We start from the raw sequence: 19,765 nt of genomic DNA, 5'->3' as shown, positions 1-19,765 counted from the left end.
TTCCTGCCATTATTTAAATCACTGGTTCCTGCCTTATTTGACCACAGAACCCTTTTAAGAAACATCTATTACCATCTCACAGAACTCTAGAAATGCTGCTTAACCATTATTGCAAAAATATCTCCTCTGAAGAATGGAAAGAGCATGTCAACATTGGGAACACCCAGGAATCACACATAAGATGGTTTCCAAAAATTAGTATATCAGAAAGCTTAAGGCAATGATTTGAAAATTTGGAGAACCTTGTCCTTCTGTGAGGCACTTGCTCAACGGTAAATACAGCCAGGAACGCTGAAATTAGATTTTAAACAGCCAAGCAAAAGCCTACAAACAACAGTGCTAGGCTGCTCTGCTTAGTCGTGGCCTGGCCAGGACAGAAAAGAACAGCACTTGGTGGCATCTCCTCTTACCACTTCGACAGGAGAGACACACACACTCACTCTCTCAAACTTCCTCCAAAAGGTTCAGACCAAACTTCAAAGCAGCCAAGTGCAAACTAGCCTCTCCTTGTTCCTCCAAAAGCTGAATAACCTGAAGTCTAGGGTTTCCAGGGGAAGAGATAAGTGGCTCACGCTGGCATTGTTAAATGCTGTCAAAGGAATTCCCCCTTATTCTCCTTAGGTGCAGTCCCCAAGCAGCACCCCAAAAGCTATAAGAGGACACATTTCTTGCTGTTCTTCTTTGTGGCAGGGTAAAGCACAGCCCGGACAGCTTCTGAAAATACCTCATGGACCCCATCCTGCATCAGGGCTGAACATTCCAGATACTTCACAGCCCCCACCTGCTTAGCCAGGGAAGTGCCTTGCTGAGGAGTTGTGGGCACTAGGCTCTGTTCCTTCAGCTTCTTCACTGTCTCAATGTCACTTCGCAGGTCCCTCTTGGTGCCTACCAGCAAAACAGGTACATTGGGGCAATGATGGGAGACCTCTGGGTACCACTTATGCCTCACATTGGCATAAGAAGATGGGTTGCCAATGGAAAAACAAATGACGAAGATATTGGTCTGGGGGTAGGAGAGTGTTCGCAGTCGGTCATACTCCTCTTGGCCAGCTGTGTCCCACAGGTTCAGGCTGACGATCTGGCCGTCCACAGATGTCTGGGCACTATAGTTGTCAAAGACAGTAGGGATATACTCCTCGGGAAAGGCGTTTGTTGTGTAACTGATGAGGAGGCAGGTCTTACCTACAGCCCCATCTCCTACAACCACACATTTAATCGTCTGCATTCTTCCCTTGGAGTCCTACAGACAAGAGAGAAAGAAAGAATGTTCACAGACGTCTGGTTAATTTAGGGAGCCTAAGTCGTATAAACATTTCTCTCTGAGAAGAAAGAAAGGAGGTGAGACCCCCCCCCACCGCCACCGCCACTTGCCTGGCCTCTTAACACTATGGAAGAGTCAGCTGCGAAAGGTTGCAGAGGGCAAGAATTCTTACCATGGAGTCCATGGACTGCTAGAGGATAAGCTTCAGTAGATTCTAGAAGCCACCTCTGCAGTTGTGTGCAATATTATGTGCATAAGGAAATTTTTCTGGAAAGAAGATCCAAAGCTGTCATCAGACTCTCAAAAAGGACTGTGAGCCCAACAAGATAGGTATTTATGTTGCAGTATCGTCATAAGGTCTGCATATACAGTATCAAAGGTTCTAAAATATAGCAGATGCTAAATAAATGTTAACTAATTAAAAAACAAAAAAAATTGGTATAGAAAGAAGGTTCCCAAGGTTGAAACGAAAGGAAACATGTCTCTTACTTTGGGTCTGTGGCTATAGACTCAGCAAAGGAACACTCTGTTCCTGAAAAACAGTGACATCATAATATTGGAGAGAAAGGTAGGCCAGTCAGACTCAGCCATATAGAGAAGTGGCTAAGAGTCCAGACTCTGAAGTCAGACCTCCTGGAGTCAAAACCAGTCCTCTCTTTTCCTAAGCTTTGTGAAACTCGGGCAAGTTTTTAACCTGAAGCTTACATGAAAGAATGCATGTGCTGTACTTATTAGTGCCTGCCACATAGGAAGTACTCATTAAGTGTTAGAAGCTACTGTGACTTCACAGAAATTACTAATCTGCTGGGGAAGGCAAAAGTTCTATAATGTGAGTACAATGCTAGACAAACCAGGGGGTCTCACCCCTTCCGACCTTATCTGAGTAAAACTACAGGTCATAACACCACTATATTCTCGTCCATTTCTTCATGAATCAAGTATTTGCGAGTTACTGGTACAACACAGATGATCTCCAAGGAGCATGTTTACTATGAGCTCCCATGTCTGTATCCCCTTATTAATATTCTGTCAATGCCCTACTGTGTCAGTGCCTCCACAGCACTCCATTTTCTTTAGCTTCTTAACTAGTACCCTAATTTCAGATCCAATCCTCACAGCACTAACTTCAAGTGTCCGAAAATGGAGGAAAGGGGACACATTATCATATGTATTTGATTATGGAAAAAAATTTGAGAATCAATTAGTTTCTCACCTTGGGAATGTGGGGGAATAGACACATTCCCCCATCCTGCTGTCTTATTAGCTAAGGTCTACACTAGGTCCATATCATAGACAAAAACCAGACAAAACAAAACAGCTCATTTTGGGTCAAGGTAAAAAAAAAGTTGGCCTTCTCAGCATGCTTCGCACAGGCCCGCTAGGGGTAGCTCTCTCCTCATACAGCCAGCTCTGCCCAGTGAGGCGTTCCACCTAGAAGGCTTCCTTTCCTTGGCACAGGTCCCACAGCTAAAAGTCCACAGCCTGATTCAGCTCTAGTAGGCAATCATCCCAGAAGACTCACTGACCATAGCTGTCTTTTTCCATCTAGGAATACGCATGAGGATCAAACACACAAGGTCAATGGAAACAGGGCAAAGTCACCACCACACTCCTTGAGAATAGCCTTCCTTGACTTTCCCAGTTTGGATTAATTTCTTTTGCCTCTGATAGCAATCACTCCCTGTACAACTCATCTTTCCAGCCGCCTCTAGGTATCATCCGGTGTCTCTGCTCAAAGTGACAACAGTGCATCTGAGGGGGTTGCTGAACCAGAGCAAAACTGTTAGGCACAAAGATCGTTTTGCATCCCAAGTTCAGCTCCTCACCTCTATAACTAGGAAGAGCCATCTACGCTCTTTTCTACTTGTTTACGTCTACCAGTACTCCTGATATATATAATAAATACCAGGCCTACATGATGAAATGCACCTAGAACATCTCAGGTCTGAACAAAACCAAAACATCCTCACCTATAGCAAACTCTCAAAGAAAGGGAAGGTTCAGCAGAAGTGGGGGGGCTGCTTTGTACAGCTGACTCATTCATTCAGCCCACATATTCATTATACGATTTTCTCTGCTTGTGTGTATATTTGAAATTCTCCATATTTAACAAGTTTAAAAATAAGACTAAAAAATATAATCCAAGAGAATTGAAGACAGGATCTTAAAGAGATAATCGCACACCCACGTTCATTGCATCATTATTCACAATAGCCAAGAGGTGGAAGCAGCCTAAATGTCCATCGATGGATAATGGATAAAGAAGAAAAAATATATATATAATTCAGTCTTAAAAAGAAAAATGAAATCTTTTCATACACTACAACATGGATGAACCTTGAAGACATTATGCTAAGTGAAATAAGCCAGTCACAAAAAGCCAAATATTGCATGATTCCACTTATATGAGGTATCTAGAATAGTCAAATTCATAGAAACAGAAAGTAGAATGGTAGTTGCCGGGGGCAGGGGGAGGGGAAAATGGGTAGTTGTTTAAGGGGTATAGACGTTCAGTTTTTCAAGATAAAAAAATTCTAAAGATCTATTGCACAAAAATGTGCCTATAGTTACTGTACTGTACACTTTAAAATGGTTAAAAATACTAAAAATAAAAATAATACTTTTTAAAGGGCTGGGAACTCTGAGAGAAGGCTAGGAGTTACAAGAGAGAGGCAAATATTCTGTTTATCACCCATATGAGAAAAGCTTGTTTCGTTCAGCTCCAGCATCCAGCACAATGCTGTCCGGTTACAGATCACCCACAGCTTTTCCCTCATCACCACCACTATCCACACACTCTCCCAGGCACTACTATGCACAATGCACTGCTAGGAGAGACTCAAAGAAGGGTTAAAAAAAAAGAACGATGATAGAAGTTTATAGTCTTAGGGTAAAGGCAGGACTTCTATAAAAAGGTAAACAATAATACACAGTAAAGCATGGTCCAGAGAAAAATAAGTTGCTATGAGGAAACAAGGGGAAATTAAAAACTGAGAGCCTGTTACAGGCATTGTGTAAAATACTTTCACATATCTTATTTAAGCTTCATAGTAGCACTGTAAAGTAGACATCACCTCAGCTCAGAGATCATTAAATATGCCTCTAGGATTGGAAATTGGAAGAGGCCTGGAGCTGCAGAGACCAACACCTCAGAAGGCATTCACTTTTAACCTTGGAATTACAGTTTCTTCTAAATCTTCCATTCTCATCTGACAAAGCATCCTTCTTCACATGTACATTTCCCAGCAGTCACTTTTCTCCTAGGTTAGAGGCACAACATAAAAGACCCCATAACTGGACTTCCCTGGTGGCGCAGTGGTTAAGAATCCGCCTGCCAATGCAGGGGCACGGGTTCGAGCTCTGGTCCGGGAAGACCCCACATGCCGCGGAGCAACTAAGCCAGTGTGCCACAACTGCTGAAGCCGGGGCGCCTAGAGCCCGTGCTCCGCAACAAGAGAAACCACTGCAGTGAGAAGCCCGCGCACCCCAACGAAGAGTAGCCCCCGCTCCCGCAACTAGAGAAAGCCCGTGCGCAGCAACGAAGACCCAACGCAGCCAAAAATAAATAAATTTTAAAAAAAGACCCAGTAGCAGTAAAGACAAGAATGTAGCTCAGAGTATTACTATTTCTAGCACATTCTCCCCCCAAGTCTCACCCTTTCCAAAAGTCAAACCCACTTGAAATCACTCTAACTTTCTGAAACTAAGACAATTCAGCAGAAGACCCTCATTTTTATTTACTACTTTCTGCAACTTAGTTATCTACTAAATCCGGGAAGCTTTTTCACATTGAAGACTGACTTTTTGGTTCAAGTCCAGTCAAAGACACCCCAGGGCGAAGGAAGCCATGTGAACACTCCCCAACCCGGAGCCAGGGAAGACTATCCTGCGCTTGGAAACTTAACCAGGGAGGCAATTCTAGTGACCCATCGATAGCCACCGCAAGCCCGCTCGGCCTTTCCCTCACATCCTTTCCACCGAGGGTCCTTGGTTCTGGGACTTCAGATGGACTCGTGAGCCTGGGACAGAGAGGTGCCTCACGTCGGATTCACAAATAGGAAGAGCTGGCTCGATCTCCCCCGCTATACATACAACTCATCCCACTCTCAAATCCCTTCCATCCAAGGAGTGGCTCATATACTAAGGTAACCGTCCCGGGGATGGGGAGACTCGAAGAGAAAAGAGCGGATGAGGGGGCCGCCTGGCGGGGGGGGGGTGATTCTCCATAAGGATTACCCGGCAAAGTAGTCGTCCTCCCGCGCTGTTAAACCGCAGCTGGCAGAGCCTCCCAGGCGTCTCTCGCTGGGCTGGGCAGGCTCGGCGGGCTCGGCGCCACATCCGGGCAGCTACCGAGTCCCGCCCCCGTCGTCGGACGCAGTCTCCCTCCGGTGCCCCGCGACCTCCTGGGAAATGGAGTTCTAGCGCCCGCCGCGTGCTCTGCAAGTCGTTGGCTTCTAAACTACACCTTTGGGTAATCAAGGATCTCTGGGGTCCCAGTTCCTCGGTTCGGAGGTCCCCGAGCTTCACATTTCCCGTGACAAAGTGAGGCCGCTTCCTCCTCCCCAGACCGCTGTTTTCTCCTCAAGACAAATATTAACAAAAAGAGGCAGTCAGGGAACTGAAAAAGTGTTAGTAAAAACGGAGGCGATAAAAGAAAATGTGGTAGTGAGTTAAGGTAGCTGTCACCATATATTAGTTTGCATTTTCTAGAGTTTTATATAAATGAAATCATACAGTATGCACTCTTTTTTTAACAGCTTTATTGAGATATAAATTCACATACCATACAATTCACTCACTTAAATTGTACAATTCAATAGTTTTTGATATATTACATTATTAATTTTTAAAAATAGTAGTAAATATATATAACAAAATTTGCCATTTCAACCATTTTTAAGTGTACAATCCAGTGGCGTTAAGTACATTCGCAATGTTGTGGAACCATCACCCTTGTCTATTTCTGAAACTTTTTCTTCACCCCGAATAGAAACTCTGTACCCACTAAGCAATAGCTGCTCATTCCCCTCTTCCCACAGCCCCTGAAAACCAACCTCTAATCCACTTTCTGTCTCCATGAATTCGACTTTTCTAGCTACTATTCATCTATTGATGGACATTTGGATTGTTTCCAACTTTTGACTATTGTGAATAATGCTGCAATGAACACTGGTGTACAAGAATATGGTTTTGTTGATTTTTCTCTATTGTTTGTTTTCTATCTCACTGATTTCCACTTTGATCTTCATTATTTTTGTTCTTTGAGTTTTATTTGCTCTTCTTTTTACTGAAGTGAAAGCTGAAGCTATTGTTTTGAGACTTCCTTCTGTTCTGATATAGGTGTTTAGTGCTTAAAAATTACCCTGTAACTATTGTTTCAGCAGAATGTCATGAATTATACGGTGTGGTTTCATTTTCATTCAGTTCAAAATATGTTCTAATTTCTTTTTTGATTTCTTCTTTGTCCCATGTGTTGTCTAGAAGTGGATTAGTTTTCAAATATTTGAGGATTTTCCAGAGATGTTTCTGTTATTGATAGGTAATTTAAATTCCATTATTCATATTTTGTGTGACTTGAATCCTTTCAAATTCATTGAGACTTGTTTTGTGGCCTAGAATATAGCCTATCCTGGTAAATACTCCATGTACACTTGAAAAGAATGTGTACTTTGCTGCTGTTGGGTGGACTGTTCTATAAATGTCAACCAGGTCAATGTGGTTGATAGTGTTATTTACTTCTACTATATCCTTGCTCATTTTATGCCTACTCGTTCTATCAGTTATTAAGAGTATTGAAATCTCTGACTTGAATTGTGGATTTGTTTATTTCTCTTTGCAAGTTTATCAGTTTTTGATTCATGAATTTTTTTTTTTTTTTGGCCATGCCACGCAGCATGTGGGATCTTAGTTCCCGGACCAGGGATCGAACCCGCACCCCCTGCAGTGGAAGCGCAGAGTCATAACCACTGGACAACCAGGGAAGTCCATATTCACGTATTTTGTAGGTCTTATATTAGATGCACAAGTGTTTAGAATTGTTATGTCCTCTTCATTAATTGACCCCTCTATCATTATGAAATTACCTTCTTTATTCATGGTATCCTTGCTCTGAAATCTACTTTGTCCAATATTAATATAGCCCCTCCAGCTTTCTTTTGACTAGTGTTATCGTGGTACATCTTTTTTTTTACATGCTTTTACTTTTAACCTATTTGTGTCTTTGTATTTAAGGAGTATTTTTTGTAGGAAGCATACGGTTGGGTCTTGCTTTTTTTACCCAATCTGATCATCTTTACCCTGTAACTGGGGTGTTTAGACCATCTACATTTAACGTGATTGTTGATTTGTGATTGTTAGGTTTGAGTCTTGCTATTTGTTTTCTATTTGCCCCATCTCTTCTTTGTTCTCTTTTTCCGCCTTCTTTTGGATTAATCAATATTATTTTTATTCCATTTAATCTCCTTTGTTGGCTTATTGGCTATACCCTCCCCCCCCCTTTTTTTTTTTTGGGCCACATCGAGCAGCATGTGGGATCTTAGTTCCCCAACCAGGGATCAAGCTCGCGCCCCCTGCATTGGAAGCATGGAGTCTTAACCACTGGGCCATCAGGGAAGTCCCTAGCTATACCTCTTTGTTTTTTTATTTTAGTGGTTGCTTAAAGGTTGATAGTGTACATCTATAAGTTATCAGTTTACCTTTAAGTGTTTATTATACCACTTCACAAACAGTATAAGAACCTTACATTATTATACTTCCATTCTCTCTTCCTGGACCGCTCGTTATGCATTCTACTTTTATCTCATGATACATTGTTATTATTTTTGTTTAAACAGTTACTTTTTTTTATTTTATTGTTTTTGGCTGTGTTGGGTCTTCATTGCTGTGCTCGGGCTTTCTCTAGTTGCAGCGAGCCAGTGCTACTCTTCGTTGCGGTGCACCGGCTTCTCATTGTGGTGGCTTCTCTTGTTGCAGAGCACAGGCTCTAGGCGCCCTGGCTTCAGTAGTTGTGGCACGTGGGCTCAGTAGTTGTGGCTTGCGGGCTCTAGAGCGCAGGCTCAGTAGTTGTAGCGCACAGGCTTCGTTGCTCTGTGGCATGTGGGATCTTCCCCGACCAGGGCTTGAACCCGTGTCCCCTGCATTGGCAGGCAGATTCTTAACCACTGTGCCACCAGGGAAGCCCTAAATAGTTACTTTGTAATACCGCATTATTTAGAGCAGTTTCAGGGTCACAGCAAAATTGAGCGGAAGGTAGAGAGTTCCCATGATATGTCTGTTACAATCAACAAACCTACATTGGTACATCATTATCATCCAAAGTCCACAGTTTACCTTAGGATTTATTCTTGGAGTTGTGCATTCTACGAGTTTTAACAAATGTATTCACCATTATAGTATTATACAGAATAGTTTCACTGCCCTAAAAATCCTCTGTGGCCTGCCTATGCATCCCTCCCTCCCTCCTAACCCCTGGCAGCCACTGATCTTTTTACTGCCTCTTAGTTTTGCCTTTTCTAGAATGCTATATAGTTGTAATCAATCTTTAGCCTTTTCAAATTGGCTTCTTTCACTTAGTAATATGCATTTGAATTTCATCCGTGGCTTTTCATGGCTTTATAGCTCATTTCTTCCTTTTTAAAAATAGAGTTTATTTTTCAGAGTAGTTTTAAATTCAAATCAAAATTGAGCTGAAAATAGAGAGTTCCCATATATTCCCTGCCCTCTCACATGTACAACCTCCCCCATGATCAACATCCTACACTAGAGTGGTACAGTTTTTACAATTGATAAACCTACACTGATACATTATTACTACCCAAAGTCCATAGTTTGCATTAGAGTTCACTCTTGGTGGTGTACATTCTATGAGTTTTGACAACTGTATGATGACGTGTATTCACCATTATAGTATCGTACAGAATAGTTTCACTGCCCTAAAAATCCTCTGTGGTCCACCTATTCATTCCCCTCTCCCCCCAGTATCTGACAACTACTGACCTTTTTATCGTCTCCGTAGCTTTGCCTTAGTTGGAATCATACCATATGTAGCCTTTTCAGATTGGCTTCTTTCACTTAGTAATGTGCATTTGAGGTTCCTCCATGTCTTTTCCTGGCTTGATAGCTCATTTCTTTTTAGTGCTGAATAATATTTCATTGTCTGGATGTACCACAGTTTATCCATCTACCCACTGAAGGACATCTTGGTTGCTTCCAAGATTTGGCAATTATGAATAAAGCACTATAAACATCTAAGTGCAGGTTTTTGTGCAAACATAAGTTTTCAACTCATTTGGATAGACACCAAGGAGCGTGATTGCTGGACCATATGGTCAATTATCTTGTTAAAACAGCTTTATTGAAATACAATTTACATACCATAAATTCATTCACTTTAAGTATACAATTAAATGATTTTTAGTAAATTTACAACATTGTGCTACTATCATCACAATCTGATTTTTAAATTTTTTTCATGTCTGGTTTTAAAACATTTCCGTCACACCAAAAAGATCCTTCATGCCCAGTTACAGTCACTCCCTGTTCCCAACCCCCAGGCAACAACCACTAATCCACTTGTCTCTATAAAGTTGTCTTTCCTGACCATTTGACATGAATGGGATCACACAGTATATCATCTTTTTGTATTTGGTTTCTTCCACTTAGCGTAATGTTCTTGAGTTTCATCCACAATGTAGCATGTATCAGTATTTCATCCCTTTCTATTGCCAAATTATATTTTTTCTTTTTAAATCAAATATATAGAGGTATATATATACCACTAAATAAGCTCATTTTAAGTTTATAGCTTGATAACTTCTGACAAATGTATGTACCACGTAATTACTACCACAATCAAGACCTACATTTCCATCACCCCCAAATAGTTCCCTTGTACCCCTTTGCAGTCAATCCTTACCACCCCTAGCCCCAGAGGACCACTGTTCTGCTTGCTGTCACTGAAGATTAATTATACCTTTCTAGAACTTCATATAAATGGAATCAGAGCATTTACTCTTTTGTGTCCTTTTTTTTTTTTTGGAATAGGATATCTCAGATAACTGAGCAACTGCTCCAGAGAAGCATGGTTTTCAGCACAGTTTTATATCTTGTCAGAACAAAGAACATCAAATAAGTCAGGGATACATTCCTTCAGAGTTTCAAAAAAAAGCAGATCAGTACATACACAGTGAGTCTCTATGGCCCTGGCACCTGGGAAGGGAGTCTTATCATCAAAGGAGTACTAGCACGGGTATCCCAAAAGGGAGGCATTTAATCTTTATTTTTAATATGGACATTATTTCTGGTCAGTGTACCCTTTTCTTTAATAATTACAGCAGGTGTACGATGTATGTTTGCTAGGCCACAAGCAGGTTGTTTTAGCTAGCATAAAATTCAAGTTAAATCATGTATAAGCCAGAATGACTTCCCTCATACCTCAATATGTGAAAATTTCTTTCATCACATTGTATATGATAGCTTGATAGTTACCTTCTTAACTTGTATAAGTATTTTGATTTTTCAAAAACCATGAGCTGCTAATTATTTTCTCAGCATAATATTTCTGAGATTTATTCGTGTTGTGGGGCATAACAGTAGTTCATTCCCTTTTATTGCTTAGTAGCATTCAATCGCAAGGATATACAGCAATTTTTTTCTAGTTTGGGGCCATTATGGATAAAGTTGCTATGAATATTTTATATAAGTCTTGTTGACGAAAATATTAAATAATCTATAATAGGAAGAGAAAAGAGTTTTATTTGAGCCAAACTGAGGACTGTAGCCCAGAAGACAGCCTCTCAGATAACCCTGAAGAACTGCTCCAGATAAGCATGGTTTTCATCACAATTTTATATCTGGTCAGAGCAAAGAACATCAAACAAGTCATAGATACATTCTTTCAAGGTTTCCAAAAACAAACCAAAAACCAAATCAGCATGTGCACAGCGAGTCAGTACTGGCCTTGGCACCTGGGAAGGGAGTCTTATCATGGAAGGAGTATCAGTATTGGCATCTCAGGAAGGGAGGCATTTAATCTTTATTTTTAACATGGACATTGTTTACTTCTGGTCAATGCATCCTTTTCTTTAATAACTAAAGCAGAGTTACAATCTATGTTTGTTAGGCCACAAACAGGCTGTGTGCATAAAATTCAAGTTAACTCAAGCCAGAATGACTTCCCCATACCTCAATATTTGAACATTTCTTTCATCAATCAGTCTTTTTGTGGACATATGTTTTCATTTCTCTTGAGGGATACCTAAGAGTGGAATTGTTGGGTCATTGGGTAGGTGTATGTTTAACTTTGTATGTTTAACATTTTAAAAAACTATCAAATAGTACAGCAAAGTGGTTGTACCATTTAAAATTCTAATGTATGAGAGTCCCGGTGCTCCACATCTTCACCATCACTTAGTATTGTCTTTTTAATTTAGCAATTCTAGTGGGTATATATAGTGGTATTTCACATGCATTTCCCTGATGCCCAATGACTTGAGCAGCTTTTCATTTACTTAATTGCTATTGATACATCTTTCCTGGTGTAGTGTCTGTTCAAATCTTTTGCCTGTTTTGCTATTAGGTTGTTTTCTTATTTGGAGTTGTAAAAGCTCTTTATATATTCTGGATACAAATCCTTTATCAGAATAGGTATTGTGAATATTTTCTCCCACTCTGTGGCTTGCCTTTCATTTTCTTAAATGAAATAGCAGAAGTTAATTTTGATGATGTCCAATCAAATTTTTCTTTTATGCTTAGTGCTTTTTTTTATCCTCTCCTATATAAGAGAACATTGCCTATATTCTTATATATTTTATAGCTTTTGTTACTGTTGTGAATGAAATTTCATTTTATACTTAGTTATTGCTTATATAGAAAGTTATTGATTTAGATATATTTTATAAGTGGCCATCTTGCATGTAAATATTTCTTTTTTAATAACTTGTAAGTTGACTCTCTTGGATTTTCATATCAACTGGAAATAATGACAGTTTTGTCTTTTTCTTAATATTTATTTGGTTGCACCAGGTGGGCTCCTTAGTTACAGCTCGCTAGCTCCTTAGTTGCAGCATGCAGGCTTCTTAGTTGTGGCATGTGGGATCTAGTTCCCTGACCAGGGATCAACCCGGGCCCCCTGCATTGGGAGCGTGGAGTCTTAACCACTGCACCACCAGGGAAGTCCTGACAGTTTTGTCTTTGCCTTGCCAGTATTTATACCTCTTATTTTGATTTCTCATTTCATGGCATTGGTCAAGACTTCCAGCATAATGCTAAATGGTAGCTAAGTTACCTATGAAGGTCCGAGATTAGATTTTGGAGAATAACAGTGAGACTGGAGAGAAGCTAGAGTCACTACAAGGAAAGAATCAATAGAACTTGGTAACTAACTGAATAAGGGGAATGAAAGAGAAACACAGGTTAGAAATAATTAGGATATTAAGCTTAGGAACAGGGAGAATGAAATATCCATTATCAGAAATGAGGAAACGAAGAGAATTACTTGGCATGGGGGAAATAGTAAGCTCAATTTTAGATATTTTCAGTTTGAGTTTACAATAGGGCTTTCATGCAGAAGTGTCCTGTAGGCAGTTAGAAATAGAGAACTGGAGTTTGGATGAGAGGCCTGGGCTAGAGATGAAGATTTTAGTCATTAACAAAGGTGATGTTTATTTTTTAATTGATGTATAGTTGATTGACAGTATTATATTAGTTTCAAGCAAAGGTGATAGTTGAAACAGTAATGTAGATTAGTTACCTGAAAAGGAAAGTTAAAGAAAAAGAGAAGAGTTCAACATTGGGTCTCAAGGGTACAGGTAGGAGGAAGTAGAGGAGCCAAGAAAAAATAAAAAAGAAGGATTTAGAACAGAAGAACATGCAGAATAGCTTTAAAAGTTATGAGGAATAGCCAACAGTGTCAAATAGGAAAAAGAGCTTAAGGGAAACAAGGAGTGGGAGTGGCAGAGCTTCCGAAATTGTCAATAAAAATATCTGAAGGATGGGGCTTCCCTGGTGGCACAGTGGTTAAGAATCCGCCTGCCAATGCAGGGGACACGGATTCGAGCCCTGGTCTGGGAAGATCCCACATGCCATGGAACAACTAAGCCCGTGCGCCACAACTACTGAGCCTGTGCTCTAGAGCCCATGAGCCACAACTACTGAGCCTGCGTGCTGCAACTAATGAAGCCCACGCGTCTAGAGCCCGTGCTCCACAACAAGAGAAGCCACCACGATAAGAAACCTGAGCACCGCAACAAAGAGTAGCCCCTGCTTGCTGCAACTAGAGGGAGCCCATGCGCAGCAACGAAGACCCAACGGCAGCCAAATTAATTAATTAATTAATTAATTAATTTTAAAAAATCTGAAGGTTGACAGCTGCAAAGTAAAACATTTTTGAGCTACTAAAGGAAAACTAAATACAGAGTAGGTATTAGATGATATTGAGAAATTATACATTTTATTGAGTGTGATAATGTTATTGTGGTTGTATTTAAGTCTTTATCTTTTAAAGATATGAGCCAAAATATTTAAAAGTGAAATGATATATCTAGCATATGCTTTAAAATACTCCAGCAAAGTTTTAATAATAATAATATTAATAATAATAAATGCGAGGGATAAATAAGACAATAATAACAGAGTATTCGTTATTATTGAAATGGGTGATGGGTTCATCGGGGCTCATTATACTATTCTCTCTTCTTTGTACATGTTTGAAAATTTCCACAATGAAAGGTTTAAAAATGCATAATTTGGTATGACCTCCAAGATATATCATTAAGACAAAAGCAAGATTCAGAACATGTGGATGGTATGCTATCATTTGGATAAGAAAAAAATTAAAAGAAAGACCATGAATGTTTGCTTGTATATGCATAGAATATCTCTGAAAAGATTCTCAAGAAACTGATAACTTTAGTTGTTTCCTAGAAGGAGAACCTGTATGGCTTGGGAACAAGAGTGAGAAGGAGATTTTTAAATTGTATATCCTCTTAAAACGTTTGAAATTTTGAAACTATGTAAATATTCAAAAAAGTAAATAACACTAAAAATAAATAATTTCTGATAATATGGTTTTGACTGTTGTACAATAGTTAAGAAAGGACTGCTAAAAAAAAATTTAAAAAGAAAAAAAAAAGGATTCCTAAAATAAAAGGTATAATGTAGCCAAGAATTTTAATAAGCCTAGAACCAAACTTTCAACTAATTTTACAAAAACATTAGAGGTGGGAAAGAAATATGAGGGGAGAACTATAGGTACTAAATAATTATTGCTATGTACAGAAAAAGTGTAAGTTTAAATATGTTTTTAATATAGGAGTTATTACTCATTGACTAGAAATAAGAACTAGAAATAGAGGGAAAAAAGGAACAAGGACAACTTGATCAGCCAAGCAACCAGACAGATCAATGCAGAAACAGAAGACTTGAACAAGACTATAAACCAGATGAGTGTTGGCTCAGGGCTTCTGGATAGCCTCAGGATGGGAGGTGATAGCCAGGGGAACCAACCATGTGATTAGAGGATTGGAACTTTCAGCCCCATCCCCTGACCTCCAAGGGAGAGGGGCTGGAGATTGATGTAATCACCAATGGCCAATGATTGAATCAAACATGCATATCAAACATGCACTCCCAGAAATATCCTAACCAAAGGAGTTTGGAGAGCTTCCAGATTGATGAACATGTGGAGGTACTGAGAGGGTATCGCACCCAGAGAAGTCATGGAAGCTCTGCACTCCTTCCGCCATAACTTTATGTATCTCTTCCATCTGGCTATTTCTGATTTTTATCCTTTTATAACAAACCAGTAATCTAGTAAGTAAACTGTTTTCCTGAGTTCGGTGAGCCATTCTAGCAAGTTATCAAACTCAAGAAGGGGGTTGTGGGAACCTCCAATATGTAGCTGCTTAGTCAGAAACACAAATGACAACCTGGACTTGCAACTGGCATCTGAAGTGGGGGCACACTTGTGGGACTGAGCACTTAAATTGTGGGATCTGATGCTATCTCCAGTTAGATAGTGTCAGAGTTGAGTTAAACTATAGAACACCCAGTTGGTGTCCGCTGAGATCTGGAGAATTTCTTGGTGTGGGAAAAACACTCACACATTTGGAATACAGAAGTATTCTATGAGTAGAGTAAATGAGTATGTCCCTTTCACAGACAATCTACCAAAAATGGCCCATAAAGAAATAGAAAATCTGAAAAGACCTATAACTAGTAAGGAGATTTAGTCAGTAATTGAAGACTTCCCAACAAAGAAACACTCAGGATTAGATGGCTTCACTGGTGAGTTCAATCAAACATTTAAAGAAGAATTAATACCAGTACTTCTCATTCTCTTCTAAAAAATTGAAGAGGAGGAAATACTTCATAACTCACTCTATGAGGCCAGCTACACCCTGATACCAAAGCAAGACAAAGACACCACAAGAAAAGAAAACTACAGGCCAACATCCCTGATGAACATGGATGCAAAAGTCCCCAACAAAATACTAGCAAACTTATTTCAACCGCACATTAAAGGGATCATATACAATGGCCAAGTGGGATTTATCCCTGGGATGCAAGGATGGTTCAACATATGCAAATCAATCAATGTGATATATGATATTAACATAATAAAGGGTTTAAAATCACATGATCATCTCAATAAATTATATCTATATGTATGTATACACACATACACACACAGTTGTAGGGAAAAAAGTGATCTACAGATTCAGTACAATCCTGATCAAAATTCCAATGGAATTTTTTGCAGAAATAGAAAAATCAATTCTAAAATTCATTTGGAATCTGAAGGGACCCTGAATGGCCACAACAGTCTTGAAAAAATAACAAAGTTGGAGGACTCACACTTCCATATTTCAAAACTACCAACTACTACAAAGCTACAGTAGTCAAGACGTGTGGTACTGGCATAAGGAAAGAAATATAGATCAATGGAATAGAACATACAGCCCAGAAATAAACTTTCACATATATAGTTAATTGATTATCAACAAGGTGCCAGAAGATTCAATAGGAAATTGACAGGCTTTTCAACAAAAGCACAGGCAACAACAACAAAAAATAGATAATTGGAATGTATCAAAATTAAAATCTTTTGTGCATCAAAGGATACTATCGAGGAAGTGAAAAGATAATGTATGGAATGCGAGAAAATATTTTTAAATCATATATCTGATAAGGGAATAATATCCAGAATAGAAAAAGAACTCCCACAACTCAGAACAAAAAAACAAACAGCCCAATTCAAAGGCGGGCAAAGGGACCTCCCAGGTGGTCCAGTGCTTAAGACTCCAGGCTCCCAATGCAGGGGGCCTGGATTCAATCCCTGGTCAGGGAACTAGATCCCTCATGCCACAACTAAAGATTCCGCGTGCCGCAACTAAAGATCTTGCACGTGGCAACAAAGATCCCGCATGATGCAACTAAGACCCGGCACAGCCAAATAAATAAATATTAAAAAAAAAAAGATGGGCAAAGAGCTTGAATAGATATTTTTTCAAAGAGGATATATACAAATGGCCAATAAACACATGAAAATATGCTCAACACATCATTAGGGAAATGCAAATCAAAATCACAATGTGATACAACTTCATACTTATTAGGATGGCTATGATAAAAAATGGAAAATAACAAGTGTTGTTGAGGATGTGAAGAAACTGGAACTCTAGTCAATTTATGACAAAGGAGACAAGAATATACAATGAAGAAAGGACAGTATCTTCAATAAATGGTGTTGGGAAAACTGGACAGCCACATGCAAAAGAATGAAACTAAACCACTATCTTATACCATACACAAAAATTAACTCAAAATGGTTAAGACTTAAACGTAAGACCTGAAACCATAAAAGATCCAGAAGAAAATATGCGTGGTAAGCTCCTTGACATTGGTCTTGGTGATGAATTTTTGAATCTGACAGCAAAAGCAAAAGCAACAAAGGCAAAAATCAACAAGTGGGACTACATCAAGCTAAAAAGCTTGTGCACAGCAAAGGAAATTATCAACAAAATGAAAAGGCATCCTATTGAATGGAGAAAATAATTACAAATCATACATCTGAAAAATACAAAGAACTCATACAACTCAATAGCAAAAAAAAAAACAAAAAACAATCTGGGCAGAAGATCTGAACAAGACATTTCTCCAGAGAACACATACAGATGACTAACAGGTACATGAAAAGATGATCAACACCATTAATCATCACAGAAATGCAAATCAAAACCACAATGAGATATCAACTCACACTTGTTAAAATGACTATTACAAATAAAAAAACAAACACACACAAAAAACCCAAGAAATAACAATTGTTGGCAAAGATGTGGAGAAAAGGGAACACTTGTGCACTGTTGGTAGGAATGTAAATTGATGCAACTACTATGTAAAACAGTATGGAGGTTCCTCAAAAAATTAAAAATAGGACTACCATATGATCCAGCAGTTCCACTTCTGGGTATTTATCCAAAAAAACCCAAAAATACTAATTTGAAAAGATGTATGCACCCCCATGTTCATTGCAGCATTATTTACAATAGCTCAGATATGGAAACAATGTAACTATCAATGGATGAATGGATAAAGAAATATATATTATTCAGTCATTAAAAAGAATGAAATCTTGCAATTTGCAACAACATGGATGGATCTCGAGGGCATTATGCTAAGTGAAATAAGTCATACAGAGAAAGACAAATACCATATGATCTCTCTCATATGTGGAATCTGAAAACAATAACAACAACAACAATCTCCAAGCTTGTTGGAGATTGTTTATTTTAAAAAATAAAAATTCTTTTTAAAATTAAAAAAAATTTTTTTTTAATTTTTAAAAAAATTTTAAAAAATTTTAAAATTTACTTTAAAAAATAAAAATTATTTAAAAAAATGAAAATTGTTTATTTATTTTTTAAAAAATAAATTTTTTTAAAAAAGGAAATTGGAACTTTTGTACATTGCTGGTGGAAAGGTAAAAATGTTTGCAGCTACTGTGGGAAATAGTTTGATGGTTTCTCAGAAAGTTAAACATAGAATTACCATATGATACAAAAACTCCACTCCCAAAGAAATTGAAAGCAAGGACACAAACAGATACTTGTACACCAATGTTCACAGCAGCATTATTCACAATAGCCAAAAGGTAGAAATGACCCAAGTGTCCATCAACAGATGAATGGATAAATAAAATTTGGTATATACATGCAATGGAATATTATTCAGCCATAAAAAGGAATAACATTCTGATATATGCTACAATAAATATGAATCTTGAAAACATTATGCTAAATGAAATAAGACAGAAAAGTTCAAATATTGTACAATTACACTCATATAAGGTACGTACAATAGGAAAATTCATAAAGACAAAAAGGGGGCTTCCCTGGTGGCGCAGTGGTTAGGAATCCGCCTGCCAAGGCAGGGTACATGGGTTCAAGCCCTGGTCTGGGAAGATCCCACATGCCGTGGAACAACTAAGCCCATGCACCACAACTACTGAGCCTGCACTCTAGAGCCTGCAAGCCACAACTACTGAGCCCACGTGCCACAACTACTGAAGCCTGCACACCTAGAGCCTGTGCTCCACAACAAGAGAAGCCACTGCAATGAGAAGCCCGCGCACTGCAACCAAGAGTAGCCCCCGCTCGCCTCAGCTAGAGAAAGCCCACACGCAGCAACGAAGACCCAACACAGACAAAAATAAAGATAAATAAATTTATATTAAAAAAAGACAAAAAGTAGAATAGAGTTTACCACAGCTGTTGGGAAGGGACAATGGAGAATTACTGTTTAATAGGTACAGAGTTTCTCTTTGGGATGATGAAAAAGTTCTAGAAATAAATAGTGGTGAAGATTATACAACATTGTGAATGTACTTAATGCCAATGAATTGTACACTTTAAAATGGTAAATTTTGTGTTACATATTTTTTGCCATAAAAAATGCAAAAAGAAAATCAAAGGCCAAAGGAGAAATTCAGAAAATATATTTCAACCCACATAACAGAGGCCTGATTTACCTAGAATACAAACAGCTTTTACAAAGCAATAAAAAAGAGAAATAGAAATAGAAAACTAGGCAAAGGACATGAGCAATACACACACACACACACACACACACACACACACACACACGAAAAGAAATATATGTGACTTCTAAGTATATTAGAAAACAGGGAATTCCCTGGTGGTCCAGCGGTTAGGACTCTGCACTTCCACTGCAGGGGGGACATGTTCAATCCCTGGTTGGGGAAGTAAGATCCGCATGCCACACGGTGCAGGCAAAAAAAAATAAACAAACCAAAAAAAGCTTAACCCTACTCATGATAAAAAGATTGTGTTAAGATACCACTCTTTTCCTAGAAAGATGGCAATATCAGAAAGTTTGATAATATATTGTTTTGGCGAGGCTGTGGAGAAACACTCTCATATTCTGTTGTTGGATTGTAAATTGGTATATTTTTTGTAAGGCAACTTATCAAAAAAATTTTAAAGT

At 38.8% G+C, this 19,765-nt stretch overlaps 1 protein-coding gene across 1 annotated transcript; it reads right to left on the bottom strand.

Annotated features, from left to right (window-relative positions):
- Positions 1 to 303: 303 nt before the first annotated feature.
- On the bottom strand, positions 304 to 5,599 carry LOC114905589 (rho-related GTP-binding protein RhoG-like). The gene is made up of 2 exons (XM_029239892.1): positions 5,498 to 5,599; positions 304 to 1,240 (listed from the first exon to the last, which is right to left on the bottom strand). Exons 1-2 carry the CDS (start codon positions 5,597 to 5,599, stop codon positions 650 to 652), a joined length of 693 nt encoding a protein of 230 aa, XP_029095725.1. The 3' UTR covers positions 304 to 649.
- Positions 5,600 to 19,765: the final 14,166 nt, after the last annotated feature.

This window comes from Monodon monoceros, unplaced genomic scaffold, assembly GCF_005190385.1.
Source record: "Monodon monoceros isolate NGI ecotype Baffin Bay Population unplaced genomic scaffold, NGI_Narwhal_1 Super_Scaffold_22, whole genome shotgun sequence".
Lineage (NCBI taxonomy): Eukaryota > Metazoa > Chordata > Mammalia > Artiodactyla > Monodontidae > Monodon > Monodon monoceros.
Note: the sequence above shows the minus strand (reverse complement) of the source record. Positions and strands in the feature narration are given on the sequence as shown.

Bases quoted from the DNA above. Each gene is read 5' to 3' on its own strand.
- LOC114905589 (XM_029239892.1), bottom strand. From the start codon at position 5,599: ATGTGGCGCCGAGCCCGCCGAGCCTGCCCAGCCCAGCGAGAGACGCCT. The intron at 1,241-5,497 runs GTAATCCTTATG...TCTTGTCTGTAG, and splicing joins GAGGACGACTACTTTGCCGG to GACTCCAAGGGAAGAATGCA.